This window comes from Trichosurus vulpecula, chromosome 6, assembly GCF_011100635.1.
Source record: "Trichosurus vulpecula isolate mTriVul1 chromosome 6, mTriVul1.pri, whole genome shotgun sequence".
NCBI lineage: Eukaryota > Metazoa > Chordata > Mammalia > Diprotodontia > Phalangeridae > Trichosurus > Trichosurus vulpecula.
In genome coordinates, this window is record NC_050578.1 from 259450339 (window position 1) to 259468735 (window position 18397).

The 18397-nt window shown below is 43.6% G+C and overlaps 1 protein-coding gene across 1 annotated transcript in view; it reads left to right on the plus strand.

Moving 5' to 3' along the window:
• The first annotated feature begins 448 nt into the window (after positions 1-448).
• PTPRJ (protein tyrosine phosphatase receptor type J) overlaps positions 449-18397 on the plus strand; it is a 170345-nt gene continuing 152396 nt past the window's right edge. Inside the window, exon 1 of the mRNA XM_036763376.1 lies at positions 449-718. Within this exon, the coding sequence (XP_036619271.1) occupies positions 449-718 (270 nt within the window). The remainder of the gene's footprint in view (positions 719-18397) is intronic.

Consider the following 18397-nt stretch of genomic DNA (forward strand, 5'->3'; position numbering starts at 1 on the left):
CCATCCCAGAGGGGTGGAGAGGGGAGGGGAGGCCGGCGCGCGAGCCCAGCCCTGAGAGGGAGGGGGAGGGACGGACTGAGGGAGGGAGGGAGGAAGCGATGAATATTCAGAGGGGGAGGGGGGAAGGGAGGGGGTTGGCTTCTCCCGGCGGCGGCTGCAGGGAGCCCGAGCCACGGGAGCCGCCGGAGCCATCGGAGCCCGAGCCCCAGCCGGAACCCGAGCCACCGGAGCCCAAGCCGCCGGACGCGTGGAGCAGGCAGCCGTAGCCCGAGCCGCCCGAGTCTGGACGCCGCCGCCGCCACCGCCGCCGCGCCGCTGCAGCTCGGGGGGTGGGCGCCGCTCGCTCCGCCCCGTGGAAGCCCTCCTGGCCGCCGCCGCCGCCTCCGAGGGACGCGGGGCTGCTCCCGCCCGCCCGAGACCCAGCCTGGTGGTGGCTGCCGCCGCTGCCATGTCCCCGGGGAAGCCCGGGGCGGGCGGAGCGGAGCGGAGGCGGAGGAGCTGGAGGCGGCGGCGGCGGCGGCGGCCTCGGCCCCGGCCCCCGGCTGCTGCCCCCGGCGCCGAGGCTGCTGCTGAAGCTGCTGCTCCGCGGCCCCGGCTCGCCGAGCTGCTCCCGGGCTCGCTCTGGGGCGCGCGGAGCCCGAAGCCCAGGGGCGCGGGGGCGCAGCCTCGGCTCTGCCTCCTGCTGCGCCTGGGGCTGCTGCTGCTCGGCTTCGGCCAGGTGAGCCTGGGGCTGGGGGCCAGTGGGGGTGGGCATGGCGCGGGGGCAGGGGCGAGGAGGGGAGGGAGGGAGAGGAGGGGAGCTTTGGCATTTACAACCCCCTCCCCCTTCTGGAGGCGGGTCCCACCTGCACCTGCTCCAGCGCCCCACCTGCGGCATTCCAGTGGCGCCCAGGCCCGGGCCGCGCGGAGCGCTGGGGCTTCTTCACCTGACCTGAAGCGGCCCGGGGGTTCCCTCCTGGGCTCCGAACGGAGGCCGCCTGGTTGAGTTTAGAGACCGAGGAGCCTGGGCTCCCCACCTGCGCGGGGCCCAAGAGGGGTGGGGGGAGGGTGGAGGAAAGGAGGGAGGTGATTGGGGCTAGAGGTGGCATCCTGCTGCGGGGGGTGATAGGTGGGCTGACGTAGGCTCTCGGGATTGGGGCTTGGTCTGGTGGTCGCAGAGGCATCTGGGCCAGGAGTTGGGCTCAGGCAGGCATCCCACAGGTTTCTAAAGGCCATTCATTTTTTTGGCGGGGGGGGGGGGGCAGGGGGAGGGAATGCCCTGGAGTATTTTCTTTTTTAGGACCTACACGATATCGTTCCCCGCCCCCCTTCTTAAATGCCCCCCTTCTAATCATTTTTTTTTTTCGAAACTGATCACATCTGGCTGCGGGCAGTGATAGTGGGCTCTCTATGTGTGTGTAGCTGCTGTTTGCCCAGAGATTGGAGCTGGTCCGGCTTTCTCTGTTGGTGCTTGTGACAGGCCAAGGGAGGTGATTGCTGGGGGTGGGTGGGTGAGCCCCAGGAAGCCAGGACACTGTAATTGACATGTCACTCTCCCCCAGGCTGGGCTTTCCCCAGGGCAGGACAGTCTTTTTGACTGTATTTAAGTGTTTTCCCGCAGAAGGAAGGGAGTAGGTTTGGAAGGACTGGAGCCTTTAAAAAAAAAATCAGCTGACCCTCTTAGGACAGAAATGTTCTCAGTGGCTCGCTCCTTGTGAGCTGAGAATCTGAGACATTCCCAGTCTTGGAGAAAAGAGTAGCTGTGGGGTAAGAATGATGTCTTAACACCAACAGTTCATTCATAACCATTTTAAAATGCATTTATCATCCATAATAAATTTTGTCTTTGCAAAGGCATTTTCCCATGTCTCCATTAGACCTAGAAGTGAGCCCTTAAATTCAATATTTGTGTGACATCCTCTCAGATTAAATTCTATGAGGGCGGGGACCCACTCTTATCAAAATCTGTCTTATGCTTTCCCTCATTGACAGCATAGTGGACAACACAGTGGGCTCTTGATAACTTAGTGTAGGGAATTGAACTGAACTTTACTTGGTGGTGGTGTTGGATGGAGGTACTAATTTTTTAATTAAAACAGATTGTAAGTAGTGGAAAGAACACTGGAAACAAGGGAACAAGATAACCTCTAGTCCTGCTTTTCCTAGTGAGACTCGGCCAGTGACCGTGCCCTCTGGTCTTGTAGGCATTATTTTAGGTTCCTTTGGAAAGTAGTACTTTGGGAGTCAAATGTGCAAGTCACAAGTGTTTTCAGCTTGCTGTTTCATCTACACCCATCTTTTAGCTGCTGTTAGGGTCGGGTTCATGCCTTGAATTTTGCAAAACCTAATTCCCTTTCACAGCATTTTTGTAAAAGAGCAAGAAATTCATGAGGGGTGGGGCATTGCGCAGAAGGGGAACTGAGGCAGAGGGAAATGAAACCATGGTCAGGTAGTCTATTTAACTGGGTCTAAAAACAGGTGTGATAGTTCAAACTATTTGGAAGTGAGACTGAAATCTTTCCAACAACTGCAAGTTTTGTAGTTCGTTGATGGGAAAACCTCACTCGGTCTATACATCTCCACCATGTACAGTCAGGTCAAGCACGAATCTTGGAGTTCCATCAGGGAGCTACTTGTTGGCCTAGAACAGATTCAGTTTTAGGGGATGAAAGGCCCTGCGAAAGGCCAGATTTCACTCATTCTCTTCACATGCCCCTCCCTCATCTTTGCCCTCTCTTTCCAATTCCGTCCTCTCCAAAGCTATCATATTGATATTACTAAAGAACAGATCTGCCCATCTTGTTCAGAGAGGCCCTGCTGGTTCTCCATTGCCTCTAGGATAAATTACAACCTCCTTTGTTTGGCTTTTACACCCCTTCAACGTCTGACTCCAGATTATTTTTTCAGGCTTGATTCATGTTACTAACCAACTTGTAATCTATTGGCCAGCCAGACTGGATTGTTGGCTATTCTATGACGGTTTGCCTTTGCCCAGGCTACTGTCCCTTGTTTTCCTGGAATGGGCCCCCCTCCCCCCACCCCTTAGAGAATCCCTAGCTTCTTTCAAGGCTTAGCTCAAGCATTATCTCCAAGACGAGACTTCTCTTGACTCCTCTACTTGTTGGTACTTTCCTCCTGGAAATTACTGGGCCAGGACCAGAAGCCATCTTGCTCCGCTATTCCATGGCTCTTTCTATCTCACTAGGCCTTTTGATTAATAAGTTAGTTTCCTCTCCCCATTCAAACCACCACCAAGTAAAGTTCAACTCAATTCACTGCTCAGTTATTAAGAACCCACTAAGAGCTCCTTGGAAGTCACTTATATACATTTTGTATTTAATTTTCCACATTGTCCAGTGGAAAAAACACTACAAGTGGAGTCATAAGACCTGAGTTTGAATCCTGGTTTGCCAGTTAATACCTCTGTAACCTTGGGCAAGTCACTTATCCACTCCATGCATCAGTTTCTTTATCTGTAACATGAAGGGATTGGATTCATCTAAACCTTGGGCCAACTGTAATCTACAATCCAATTGTAGTGGAGGTCAGCTGAGTGACATGGAGGAGCACACTGATGGGGGCTTATGAGTTTCAATAGTAAAAACTGCAGCACCTCAGGTTTACCTATTTAGAACTCTGAGGGCAATAGTCATCCACTCAACTTGCCACTTCAAGTGAGGGTGAAACCAGTAGGGATGCTACACGATGACACTATGCTCCACCCAAAAAAAAGTCAACTTCTTGAGATCAGGGACTATTACCTTGTATCCCTGGTGCTTGGAATATAGTAGGGGCTTAATATATGTTTACTGGATTGAGGCAGTCTAGATGGCACTTAAGGGAAGCTAGCTAGGTGGCCCAGTGGATAGAACGCTGGCCCTAAGGTCAGAAAGACTTCTCTTCCTGAGTTCAAATCTGGCTTCAGATACTAGCTGTGTGACCCTGGGCAAGTCACTTCACCCTGTTTGCCTCAGCTTCCTCATCTGCAAAATGAGCCGGTGAATGAGATGGCAAACCAGTATCATTGCCAGGAAAACTCCAAATAGAGTCACGATGAGTTGGCATGACTGGGAAATGACTGAACAACAGTAGCAATAAGATGTCACTTGGTCTTTCTGTTTCTAGCTGTGAGGAGCCTTTGTCACATTCAGGATTCTGTGGGCTGGATTATCTTCTTCTCCTGGGGTTTGACAGATTAGAGGAGATAAGTCTTGAGGGAAGGAAACAATCAATCTCATTTCAGTGAGCATTGATTAAACCCCTAGCAGGGGTAAAGTTCTGGGAGAGAAGCAAGAAAGAGGCACCCATACAGATTTTTTCCACTGCAGCTGCCTGGATTGCTGAGCTCCGTTTTGATTCAATGAGTTCAGTCTCTTGGGTAAATGTCTTTTCTTGTCCTATTCTTCCTTGTTTGACATCACATATTATTGCCGCCTGATGATCAGATATTTCCTTATTTTTCTAGTTCATCATATGATCAGATTTAGACTTGGGAGAGGCCTCATGGGTCATCTCGTTCAATACTCCCACTTTACAACTGAGGGTGCTGAGGCCCAAAGAGGAGAGGACTTTCCCAAGAAAGTAGTTATGGTAATCAGAGTTGAGAGTTATAGAAAGTTTTTCAAGTGCTTTGTGTATGTCATCTCATCTGATCTTCACAATAACTCTATGAGGTAGGTGTTATCATCATGCTTGCGTTGTTGTTGTCCGGTCACGTCCAATTCTTCAGGGTTTTCTTGGCAAAGATCCTGGAACAGTTTGCCATTTCCTTCTCTACTTCATTTTACAGATGAGGAAACTGAGGCAAACTGGGTTCAGTGAATTGCCCAGGGTCACAACAGCTAGTAAATGTCTGAGGCAGGATTTGAACTGAGGAAGATGAAGTCTTCCTGATTTTAGGCCCGGCGCTCCATCCACTGGGCCACCCAGCTGTTCTTTTTACAGATGAAGAAACTGAGGGTTAAGGGGAGTAAAGTAATGTGGTCACACAGCTAGTAATAGAAAGATTCAAACCCATCTTCCTGGCTCTGAATTCAATGTTTCTATCTTAGCCAGGTTGTTAATAAAGGTAGTAATTATGCGAGCTAAGATTTGAACTCAGTTCCTTTGACTCCAAATCCAGTATCTAGGTTCTTTCTTTAGAAACTGCCCATGTGTTGATAGTAAGTAGCAGCAGTGGAAAGGGTTCCAGCTTTGGAGTCTTTGGGCCTGGCCTCTGCTGCTTACTTCTTGTATGACCTTGGGCATGTCATGCTGTAAAGTGTGTTTGGGCCCTAGTTCCCTCATTTGTAGGAAGGGGATGGACTAGATGATGCAGCTACAAATCCTATTAAGAAGATCCCGAGACCTATAATTTCCATCAGTTTGGGGAACTCTTTAGTGGTAACTCTGTGAGACCCCCTCCCATTAAGTTGGGCAACTCTCCCATTATGTGTAAGTTTTAACTGGTTTCATAGGGCATTGAGAGCTTTAATGACTTGCCCATGGTCACTCAGCCCGTATGTGTCAGAGGATCATAGATCAAAGCCTGGAAGGAACTTCCATCTGGTTTTCCCCCTTCTCTGTCTCCCTCTTTTTATGGAGAAGACTGAGGTCCAGTGAGGTTAGATCACTTGTTGAAGGTTAGAGAGGCAGAGATTTGATCTCAGAGCCCTTTCTGTTGTATCCCACTGTCTTTCATGTCATCCTGCCTTCGTGCTCCTCTCCTTTTATACCAGGCTGAGCACTAAATTGGAAATTGAAAAAAACTTAAAAATTCCCTAAATCAAGGTTTTTTTTTAAAAGACCAAATCTTGAGCGTTTTACAGTTGTAAGCACCATTTTTCTCTTCTGCCTGATCCTTTCACCTCACATCAACTGTTCTTTATTAAATGCCTCCTATGTGCTTAAACTTCATGAAGATTATTTTTGCAAATTGAGTAATTGAAACATATTAGGAGAGAGGGCTACCTAGGGTACCAGGAAAAAAAAAATCTCCAACTATTTCCCAGAATGCATCTGTTTAGGATGCTTGGACTTTTCGAATCAGCATATCAGTGGCTGGTGACTATTTGATCTAACCAGTGAGATTTTTTGGAGTGGGCATGGTTCTGTTTGCCCAGTGGGCAGAGGACACTGGGGTCAGTGTGCAGTAGGCCCAGAAAAGCCATGTGAAAACCTAGCATCTCATTTTCCTTCTTGGAGGCAGGAAGGATGGTCAGAGATAATTCCAACATGGGGACTTTTCTGGTTAGGAGGGCTCAGACTCCACCCATTCACTGAACATTTTTGTCCCCTTTTGCTCTGGTTTCATGTGTAAGGCCTTCCGCAACGTGTCAAAGCTTACTTTTTTTTTTTTCGTCCTTCCTCCCTTCCTGGCCTTTGAGAAAATTTAGCAGGGCCAGACATATCCCTTCCCCCCTATCTCCCAGGATGGAAACTCTGGGAAACTCCCTCCTACAAACATGGGTAACTCTTCTTTGTGCTTAATCAATTTCATACTCAAAAGTACATTTAAACATCAGGGAATCAGTGATGATTTAGCAATATCTTGCTTTTTAACGCCTGGAAGGTCTTTTGATTGTACATTCACATGTGTATAAATGCGTGATTTTTTTTTTAAGGGATTGGGACTGGACCCTGTGATTTTACTGGTATAGGGAACTACCAGGTGAGGAAGCTCTTTCTACTATTATAAACCAGTTCCTTCTCTACAATTTGCAGAACTGGAGAATAGCCTAGAGCCAAAAGAGGTCGTATAGCCCATATGTGTCAGAGGCTGGATTTGAACCTGGGTCTTCCTGATTGTGACTGTCCATGCACAGTGCCATATTATCACTTAATGTTTTTGCATCATTGAAACCACTGTGGCCTATGTCCTCCTAGTTCTGTTTTTCTCTTTTTGCATTGCTTAGAATTGTAGATATGGAGCTAACCTTAGATGACCTTAGGGCAGGCTCCCCACCCCTGCCTTAGGGTTATACAGTTTGACTGTATATGAGGAAATGAAGACTTCTAGGGAGGGAGAAAAATGGCCGTTAGAATTTGAACCCAATCCAACCTCACTGACTTAAAGATCATAGGCTAATATCATTAGAACCAAAGGGACCTGAAATAGCGGGTAGTCCAAGTCCTTCATTTTACAAATACGAAAACAGGCCCTGAGAGGGAAAATGATTGGCCCAAGGTCATTCAATTATAAGTGGCAGCACCAGGATTTGAACCCTGGTTATCAGATCCCAAATTCAGTGTTATTTCATTCACTTCCCCCCTTCTATCTCTCCCACCCAAATTTTCCATTTGTTATGGGCATTAGCTTGTAAACTTCTCCTCAGTAGAATGCATTTTGTACTCTTCTCCCTCTCCCCTCCTCCAGCATTAGCTCATTGCCTGGCACATAGTAGGTAGCTTAATAAATTGAATTGAGTGCTCTATCACTTTGATGCATTGCAGCCCTAAAGATTTCTTTGGGCAATTCATTGTGCCTATGTGCTTAAAGGTTAAAGAGCAGGGGCATGAGCAAAGGTTTGTTTCTCCCTCTGGTATGTCCTCTGCATCTTTTCTTTGCTTGTCTGTTTCCTGGGTGAGCAGAAGGCTAGATTGTATTTATCACGAATTTAGCATGGGCTAATTCCTAAACCCAATTACCTTGGCCATCCAGAAGATTAGAAATGTTTTGACTGAGCTCTTGGAAACTTCCGGTTAAATTTCCATTAAAAAAATTGAGATTTTTTTCAAAACAGGAGGGGAAAAAAGCCAAAGGAGTTTGTTTTGTTTGCAGATAGTTTAAGAAAACATAGCAAATTGGTTTATGGTTAGGATGTGAATTTTAGCCTCCTTCCAGAGGTATAGTTCCCCTCCTTGCAACACAGACAGTAACCAAAATACTCCATTGCTCCTGGTGCTGGAGAACCCTAGCTGCATGGTGAGTCACGGTGGTTAGCTTGGGTGGGTGGCTGGGGGGTGGTGGCTAGCTCCTGGATGTTGGGATTGTTGTTATTGTGGTGGTTGTTGTTGGGGCCTTTGCCCAGGCTTTTGCCAGGATTTTGAGTTTAGGCCTGAGGTCATCAGTGTTATTTTTGGTGATTCCTTGCGAGGTCCCGTTGTTGAAGAGGAGTGATTTTGAATTGCCCACTGTTGAGTGCTGAGAGCTGCAGGGTGGGTGACATTTTTTTTTCTGTGTGCTTCCCGTATGAGAAGAGAAGAAAGATTGAGTAGAGCAACTCTTGTGGTAATCAAATGTGATGATACATGTAAAGCACTTTGCAAACTCCTACATAGAATGTGAGCTATTGCTATTTCTAGTATGATGAAAGCTTCTTGAGGGTAGGGACTGTTACTGTTTTTATATATCTTCCCTCCCCACCCCCCCCTCCACATGTTCTTTGTAGCAGCCCAGGACTGTGGAATATTTTTTGTTCAGATGTGTGTGTGTGGTATGGTGACCTCCCAGCATGGAAATTCTCTCCACCATGAAGATTGGCAGCTTGCTTGGAAGTTACTTGGAAGAAAGAAGGAAGGTGACTTGCCCAGGGTGTTAGGACTTGAATCTAGGTCTCTGTACTGTGGATAGAGCACCATTTCTGGAGTCAGCAGACTTGGGTTCAAATCCAACCTGGAATAATTATATTACTTTTGAGACTTCAGCTGAGTTAACCTTCTTGGCTTTCAACTGGAAAATGAGCGATTGAACTGATCTCCTAGGTCCCTTCCAGCTCTGAATCTGTGATCTGATAACCTAACTCTTTTCCCCCTCAGGCCCCTAGGTTTGTAGTCATTTTGCATTTCCTTGGCTAGGTGTGTGATGTTTCCCAGTAGAAGTGGGCCTCTCTAGGTCAGGGATTGTTTCCGGCAGGTTTGTGTATCCATATTGTGCAGCACTGTGGTGGCCACATAGTAGCTATGGTCGAATTGATTCCTGATTCCAATGCATCTTTGTAGCCCATTAAGCTCTACTGCCTCTGGCCATCCGCTTGCGGGGGCACTTAATATTAGTGTTACATTGTAACTCCGAGGTGAGGCCTGGGCTTCTTCTGAGTGCAGTCTGGTTTTAGACACGATGGGTGATCAATAAACATTCAGTCATGTGCCCCACCCCCTCTCCCCAATGCACTACAACACCTGGTCTTAGAGCATTACTTGGGGTGTCATGAGGTTAAATGACTCTCCCAGGGTCATACCAACAGTAAATGTCTAACTCTAACTTGAATTCCTATATGGCATGTGGATATGCGTGCAAGGCACGGCTTGAGCACAGTAAGAGATTCAGAAGCCAGGGCTCTCTATCTCCTTTTGTTGACTTCAGTGTTGGATCAGCCAGCCCCTCAGGTCCCTTTCGGACTCTGAAGTTCTGGGATTCTCTGTCTTTGAGTTTTAGAATAAGAAGGATCCATAGAATGTAGAGTGAACCGACAAAAGGCTTTGGTGTGCTGGCTTTGAAAATGTAAGTTGTTATTATTATAGAGTATAGACCTCCATAGCCAGAAGAACCCTTAGAGACCATTCCCTCCTTATCCTCTCCCCCAGTTTATAGAGGAAGAAACTGAGACCCAGAGCTGGGGTCATGACATGCCCAAGCAGTAAGGGGAGGGTGTGGATGGTGACTTGCCCAAGATTCTTCAGTTATTAAGCAACAGATTTAACTTTGAACCCAGGTCTTTGGAGCCAGGTTGTTAACAGCTCATTTCCCCAAATATTTGATACTTGTACATAGTTTTACAACAGTTTTATTCTTATTTATTTTTATATATTTGTTATCTATTCATCCTTTTTCCAAAGTCCAATTGAGGGGTGGGAGGAAGGGGTCAGAGAAGGTTTCCAAATTAAAACTTGGTCTTCTGAGCTGCTGAGTTCGGTGTTCAGGAGGATTGGGGACCCTTTTCTCTATCTCTCTTTGCCTCCTCCCAAGCATGGCCTGCATCCAGATTTCTAAACATCTCTCTCGCCCCTCTAGTTCTGCTCTGGACCCAAACTGCTGAGATAGGAAATCTCTTATGTACTTCCTCATTAGTGATAGCTACACCCTTCCCATTGTCAAAGAATTTCCATGCCATGTAAATTTCAGGGCTTGGTTGAGGGGAGAGAGAGTAAATTAGAAAAAAGAATTCTCAAAGCTAAACAGAATTGGCTCCTACAAAAAAAGTCTAATTTTAACAATGCAAATAATTTTCAGTTCCACTTTTCCTCCTCCCTTCTAGAGGGAAGCTGTGCCCTGCTGCTGTTTCTGAGAGGAAACAAACAATATTTTATTTTCATTAGTCATACCAATAATCCTCATTGTCAATAATGAGCACCAGAGCATGCTGCCCAGAGGTGTTTAGAATGAAGTTCTTCCATTTCAGGATCTCCTGAGCTGAAGTCCAGGGCTTAGTAATATCTTTGTGTGTGTCAGGGTCCCCTCTAGCTGTCTGTTTGGTGAAGTCTATGAACCCCTTTTCAGAGTCAGGTTTTTAAATAATTGAAGGATATACTAAATTTCAGTTACAGACTAGTGAAAGTAAACATGCCATTTCTCCACCCCGCCCCCTATCCAAAGTCATGGATGTTCTAAAATCTATCCATGGGCCCCCAGTTAAAACTCCTAGCTTTGGTCTGAGTTATTGCTGGGAAGTATGGAAAGAGCCCAGGGTCTGAAATTGGAAGAGATGGTTTGGAAGCTTTCCTCTGCTCCTGGCTTGCCTATGGGACTTTGGATAGGTCATTTTACCCTCTGTGGCCTCAGTTTCCTCATCTATAAAATGAAGAGGAAGCCAGAGGGTCAAGTCAGGGCCCCGTTTAAGAGGCTTTCATTGGCTGTCTTCAAAGTATTTGTCTCAGGGCATTCACAATCCTCTTGTTGATGCTCTAATGTTTGTCTTACTATTTTCCTATGGAGGTCTGAGAGGAGTTATTTTAGGACCCAAAGTTGAAATTTAAAAAAAGGAAAAAATAAAGAAGTCTTGGTTTTAATTGTTGGAAACAGGAGGCTGAGAGAGTCCTTGACTACTTTTCTCATCTGTTTCTATAGTAGCGTTTGTCTTGGCACTTCATCCATTTTGAGCATTGGATATCATCGTGCTAGGAGAATTTTTCCTCAAGTTGCCTTTCTCAAAGAGGACCATGTTGTTCTTGTTTTACAAATGAAAAAACTGAGACCCTGGGAGGAAAGGATTTGCCAAGGAGGTCTGGCAGGGAGCTGCTCAAATGATTTGGTCTGTGTGTGAGGAGAGAAAAGGAAGATGGATGCACTTCCTGTATTTTAGAATGGGAAAAATCATTTTTACTGATATCTTTTAGTTTGTACATTATTTTAATTTTCAAATCTCTCTCCCCCTTTTCTCTATCCAGACAGCTGTCCCTTTGCAAAGAATAAAAAAGGAGGGAAAAGTCCAGCAAATCTAAGCAACGCATGGACTGAGTCTGATGGTATATGCAGTGGTCCCCTTGTAGTCTCTCACCTTTGCAAAGAAGTGGGGGGAGTCCATTTTCTCATCTCTTCACAAACTAAACTTGGTCATTATAATGACAACACATTCATTTTTGTTGTTGGTCTTTCCATTTGTAGTATTGTATATTGTCTTCCTTCTTCTACTTACTTCCCTTTGCAACAGTTGCAATAACTTTTCCCATACTTCTCTGGATTCTGGGCAGAACAATAGGCTCTTAAGTGTCGGACATCAGCCTCATAATATAATAGCAAAAATAGTTCATGTCTGTGATTTTGTTATGTAGGAAACCTTGGGGAGATTCTTGCCAACTTGCAAATTCTCAATCTAATTTTTAATCTCTGAGAGTTGCCTGGAGCCTGGAGAGGTTACCGAGATATATGTGATATTGATGATGCCTCCTGCCCACCATTCCTAATTCAACTTAAAAAGTATTAAGTATTAAGCACCTACTGTGTGCCAGCACTACCCAAAGTATTGGGATTGTAGGAACAGTCCTTTCTTCTAAGGAGCCTATGTTCCAAAGGGAAATGCCATGCCTAGACAAAATTGAGAGGTTGCTTAGCATGTACCATAGCAAGTGGGTCAGTCTATATCACAGAGGGAATGATGGGTGGAGAGCAATGTGAAAAAAGCCTGGAAAAAGAGCTTGGAACAGACTATGAGATCATAGCTCTAGAGGTAGAGGGGAGCTTGGGGGCCATAAAATCCAACCTCCTCACTTTACAAATGAGGAAACTGAAGCTTAAAGAGGTTAATGACTTGCCCAAGGTCGCACAGGAAGTAAGCATTAGGAAGGAATTTAAATGCCAAAAAGAGAAGTTCATATTTTATTTTGGAGGTAATAGAGATCTACTGAAGTTTCTTGAGCAGGAGAATGGCACAATCAAACCTATGCTTTAGGAATATCAGTTTGGCTGATATTGAACTTGACCACTGCGATCACCATCCACAGATCCAGAAGATGATGCTCCTGACCTCCCAATAGAGAGGGGAGGATTCAGAGTGCAATTGAGACATATGTATGTTTTGGACACATCCAATGTGGCAATCAGTTTTTGCTTGACTATATGTATTTTTTATAAGGGCTTTGTTTTTCTTTCTTGGGAAAAGGGACAGAGGAGGTGGAGAAGTAAGAAAGCAGACTTTGGTTAGTTAAAAAAATGGAAAAAATAAAATGATTAAAAAAAGAGTATCAATTTGGCAGCTGTGAGAGTTGAAGTGGAAGGTGGAAGGGGCTGAATGCAGCTTAGAACCATTCCAGGTTGGATGTGATTACGGCTTGAATGAAGGGGGTGGCTGTAAATAGTGATGGGAGTGAGATGTTGTGTGGGGAGAATGGACAAGATTTGGCCACTGATTGACTGTGGAGGATGAAAGAGAGGATGATAGAGGCTGTGTACCTGGCTCTCCCCTCATTTTACATGTGAGGAAACCAAGGCACAGAGGAGGGAAGATACTTTCCCAAGATCATACAGCCATGAAACATACATTTATAAATGTCAAGTTTAATCTTTTATAATAATTAACTTTATACATTCATATCTATAGTTATGTGGATAAGTCTCTCTGCATCTGTAGGGTTCTCCAATTCAACCTCTACACAGTTACCAAGCTTATACTACTTTAAAAAAATTTAGTTTTATTAGAGGCACTTAGGTGTTGCTGTGGGCAGAGCCCTGGGCTTGGAGTCAGGAAGGCCCGAGTTCAAATCCTGCCTCAGACATTTAACTGGTAGCTGTGTGACCCTGGGCAAGTCATTTAACTTCTGTCTGCCTCAGTTTCTTCAACTGTAAAGCAAGGATGATAAATAATAGCACCTACCTCCCAGGGTTGTTTTGAGGATCAGATGAGATTGTATTTGTTAAGCATTTAGCATAGTGCCTGGCATATAGTAGTCCTTCCTTCCTTCCCTCCCTCCCTCCCATATATATATCATTAGGGTAGTGGTCCCTTATGAAAATAAATAACTGGGAGGATTAATTTATTCTATAAATATTTATTGAATGCCTTGGGACTAGGTGGGAGGTGGGGAGGGAGTCCTTCTACTCTGGGAGTTTTATCATCCAGGAGAGGGGCCCTACCTGGGTGCTGGCCATCGGGGGAGTGCTGAATGCTTCGGGAGAGGCAGGAGGGCACTGCTTTAGTAGTTCCCATTAGAAAGGAATTTGCCACACATTTGCTTTCTGTAGTGGCTCCCTGGAGTGTGTTTAAGTATTTCTAGATCATTAGCTGTTTGTCAGAGAAGCCTGGGCAGAGAAACAAAGTCAAAGCTTTAGAAGCTTCTGCCAACTGAAGATCAATCAAGGAAAGATAGGAAGATAAAAAGACTTGGGATAATGAGGGCAGAAGTCAGTCCTCAGGGAAACTGGGATTTGATTTACAAAAATTTGGTTTGTCTAGAACTTTTCTTTTAGGAGGAGGTGGACAGGCAGTGTGGTATGATGGAAAGAAACCTGACTGGAGTTGGAGGTCCTGGGTTCTAATCCCACCTCTGTTATTTATTGCCTTTATGACTCTTGGCAAGTTGCCTTATATGTTTGGACTTTAGTTCCCTGTCTATGAAATGTGGGGAGTGGGGGGGGGGTGGGATTCAGTGACCTCTGAAGCTCCCTTCCAGCTTGCCTCACCTTACTCATCTTTAAAATGAGGGAGTTGGCTTAGATGAGCCTTTGTAAATTAGAAGGACCCTTCCAGATACAAATTCTTAGGCAGCTACATTGTGACACACACTATAAATAGCATGGCTTTAGTTCAGGGACTGAGAGCCTTAGCTACTTTCCTCCCACAACAGATAGGGTTAATTATTTCAAGCTTAATGTGGTCAAATGTGCCCAAGAGATACTGTTGCCCAGCTCTGGTGCCACTTCCTCCCTGATCCCTTTCTTTATTCAAGCTCTTCCCCCCCCCCACCCCCAAGCTGCAAGTGATAATTCTCCTTGAATTTTCCTAGTACTCTTTATCTGGAATTCTCCTTTGCTCCTCTCAGCTTAAGTGCATAGAGGAATGCAGTCGGAGTCAGGAGGACCTGAACTCAAATCCTGCCTCAGACATTTACTGGCTGTGTGACCCGTGGCATGTCATTTAAGCACAAGCTGCCTCAGTTTCCTTATCTGTAAAATGGGGATATAATAATTGTACCTACCTCCCAGGTTTGTTGTGGGCATCAAATAAATATGTATAGCACTTTGCAAACCTAAAGATCTATAGAAATTCAAGCTGTCATTATTATCCATTATTGGTACCTCATTGGTCTAATACTCCACCCAACTTAGCTAGCTATGGGATTTATTGATAAAAGCACTGGTTTGGGAGTAAGGAGCCCTGGGTTCTAGTCCTGGATCTTCTATTGCCAATGTGCTGTGTGATTTTTGAACACATCACTTAAGATGTGTCTTTAGTTTTCCCATCTGAAAAGTGAGATAGTTGGACTCAATGTTTTGCAAAGTCTCTTCCAGCCCTTATGTTCTATGTTCTATATTATGAGGCTCAGTTCATCTCTGATACTCTATGTTCTCTATTCTAAGTTTCTTTCTAGTTCTAATACTCTTTCAAAAATTTACTAATGCCTTTAAAATATTAAACATATTAAATATTTTAAAATATTACCTTTACTTTTTAAAAAAGAAATTTAACTCTGAGAAAAATTCTGACCTTGACAAATATCAACAAGTATGACCATGTGTTTCCATATACAAAGAACAGAAAAATGTGATTATATATTAAATTGTGTATTTCATTACCACAGCCATTATTGATTATATATTAAATTGTGAATTTCATTACCACAGCTATTTTTTAAAGGTATATACTCAGTTCAGCACATTAGTTTTCTGTTTCTCATTTGTCTGTGTTGCTCTTTGAACATCTTTCTGATCTCTTCAGTGCATCTTCATTAAATAATTTATTGATGCTTCTTCCTTTTAAAAGAGATCACTGTAACTAATTCTACCCTTCCCCTCAAAAAAACTTCCTTTATAACAACTCACCATGTTCAAGCAGAACAAATGCACTTGTCTATGTCTGAAAATTTGTCTCACTCTATACCTCTAGTCCAGGGTTTCTTAAACTTTTTCCTCTCATGACCCATTCATGTTTGGGCAGCATTCATTGGCATTGCATCGAGTGATGGCATGTACAGTGCAAAGTACAAATGCTTTGTGTTCAGAACCAAGACTGAAGTGAAGTTGTGCCATGCGATATGGCCAAGCGCTGCCAGAAGCACGTTGAATTCATTATGTGTTTGATTTTAAATTAATTTTTGTTTGTTGCACATTCAGAAACCTTTTATTTTTGCCAGATTTTTCATGACCCCATGTGGGGTCATGACCCACAGTTTAAGAATCACTGTCCATAACATACCATATGGCACAAGGTAGAAAGCATGTTTTATCATTGGTCTTCTGGAGTCCTGACTGGACATTGCATTGATCAGAGATCTTTGAGCTTTTGAAGTTGTTTTTCTCTATAATTTGTAGTTGTAAAAATTGTTCTCTTAGTTTATTCATTAATTCTGCAGCTGTTCTTATAGGTACTCCCATTTCTCTGAATCCAACCCTTTGGTCATTTCTTACAGCAAAATAAGATTCCATTACATTCATATACCATAATTTGATTAGTTGTTCCCAACTGATGGACACCTACTTTGTTTCCAGTTCTTTGACAAGTGCTACTATGAATATTTTGTTTTTGTTTTGTTTTTTTGGAGGCAGGGCAATTGGGGTTAAGTCACACAGTAAGTGTATCAAGTGTCTGAGGTTGGATTTGAACTCAGGTCCTCCTGACTCCAGGGCCGGTGCTCTACTCATTGTGTCACCTAGCTGCCCCAACTATGAATATTTTTGTTGATATGTATCCTTTTCCTCTTTCTTTTGTCTCTTTGGTATATGTGATTACTAATTGTATCACAGCCTGACTTTTTGGGTTGGCCCCAAATTGCTTCCAAAATATTTGGGCCATTTTATAGCTCAGCCAACAGAGCTTTATTGTTCCTGTCATCAGCTCTGCCAACAAATTTCATTTTTCTTTTTTGTTATCTTTGCCAGTCTAATGGATGTGAGGTAAGACCTTAGAGTTTGAATTTGCATTTTTCTGGTATTTGGAGACTTCTTTTGCATGTAGTTGTTGATAGCTTGCTTTTCTCCTTTTGAGAATAACCCATTCATATGCTCTGATCATTTATCGATTGGGAAATGGCTTTTGTTCTTATACCTGTGAATCAGTTCTGTATCTATCTTGGATATCAGAACTTTGTTAGAGAAATTTGCTGCAAAGGTAGTTCTCAGTTACTTATTTCCTTTCTAATTTTAGCTGCATTGATTTTGTTTGTGCAAAAGCTTTTCAATTTTATGTAACCTAAATTATCCATTTTATGAATTGTTAAGAGTCTATATTATCTCTTATTTGGTCAATAGCTTCCTCTATAGTTGTGAACGGCATCTCCTTGACTGTTACTCTAATTTGTTTATGATATGACCTTTAATATCTGGGTCATGTACCCATTTGGAGTTTATTGTGGTAAATCTGTCTACATCTGGTTTCTGTCACACTGCTTTTCAGTTTTCCTAGTAGTTTTTGTCAGATAGTGAGTTACCTTAGAAACTAGGGTCTGGGGGTTTATCAAACATTAGACTACTATGTTCATTTGATTATATATTTAGTGTACATAATCTGTTCCATTTATTGACTTCTCTATTTCTTAAACAGCACCTAGCCATTTGGATAATTATTACATTGTAGTATAGTTTGAGATCTGGTACTTCTAGGCCCCCTTCCTTCATATTTTTTCATTAATTCTCTTGAGATTTTTGTCCTTCTAGATTAGTTTCATTATTATTTTTTTCTGCCTCTATAAGCAGTGTTGATAAATAATAAATAAGAAGTAATAACAAAGTAATTCTTTGATATTTTGGTATGGCAATGAATAAGTAAATCAATTTAGGTGATAATTGTCATTTGTTTTATATCGGCATGGCCCAACCATGAGCATTTACTATCTCTCCAAACATATGTTTGTTTTTATTCCTGTAGAGAGTGTTTTGTGTTCCTCTTTGTGTCTTGGCAGGTGTACTCTGAAATATTTTATACATTCAGTACTTCTTTGAAATACAATTTCTTCTATCTTTTCTTGCTGAGTTATGTTAATATGCAGAAAGGTTGATTATTTTGTAGGTTTATTTTTTTTTCCTGCTACTTTGCTGAAGATATTTCAATTAATTTTTTATTGAATCTTTAGGGCTCTTGAAGACCATCATATTGTTTACAAAAAAATAATCATTTTGTTTCCTCTTGGCTTGTGCTTATTCCCTCTCTATTATTGTCATAGCTAGTGTTCCTCAGATTATATAAAATAAAAGTGGTGATCTCATCTTAATTTCTGCCTGTGCCCCTCCCCCCCTCCCCTATCTAGTGAACCAACTATTCTAACAAAGATGGGGGAAGGGAAACAGTGTAGCAAAACGACCAAAATTTCAACTGATTCTATCTGATAGAATATGAAATGTTCTACACCCACAAGCTCCTGTCTCTGCAAGGAAGGGATGATGATGCATTCTCTCCTCTCTTCTTCAGGGCCAAACCTGGCCATTAAAATTACACCATGTTCATTGTCATTTTTCTGTTTTCATTACATGATCGTCATTCTGTGAGTCTATAGATGTCAGTAGATAGTTTCTGTAAGGGATTTGGTCTAGAAAAACAAGTCTGGCCCTTGCCAGCTCAGCTCACAGATCTTTTTCAACTTTTATAGTGAGTGCTGGAAGGGGCTCAGGTTTTAAGCCCATCATGAGTGACTTCTAGTGTTCCCAAGCTTCTTGGCTCCTGAGTTAGTTCTTAAAGCACTTCTTTTCTGTTCACTGGTGGTGATTCCACCAGGCCTCTGGGTTAGGAGCTTACCTTCCTCTGAGGGGTTTCAGGTTAAAGGATCTTCAGTAGAGCATGCCTGTTGAACTCTGTGGGTGTATCTTCTCAGAGGCCATCGGGAGGGAAACTTTCTAAATCTATGCAGGTAGAGGAAA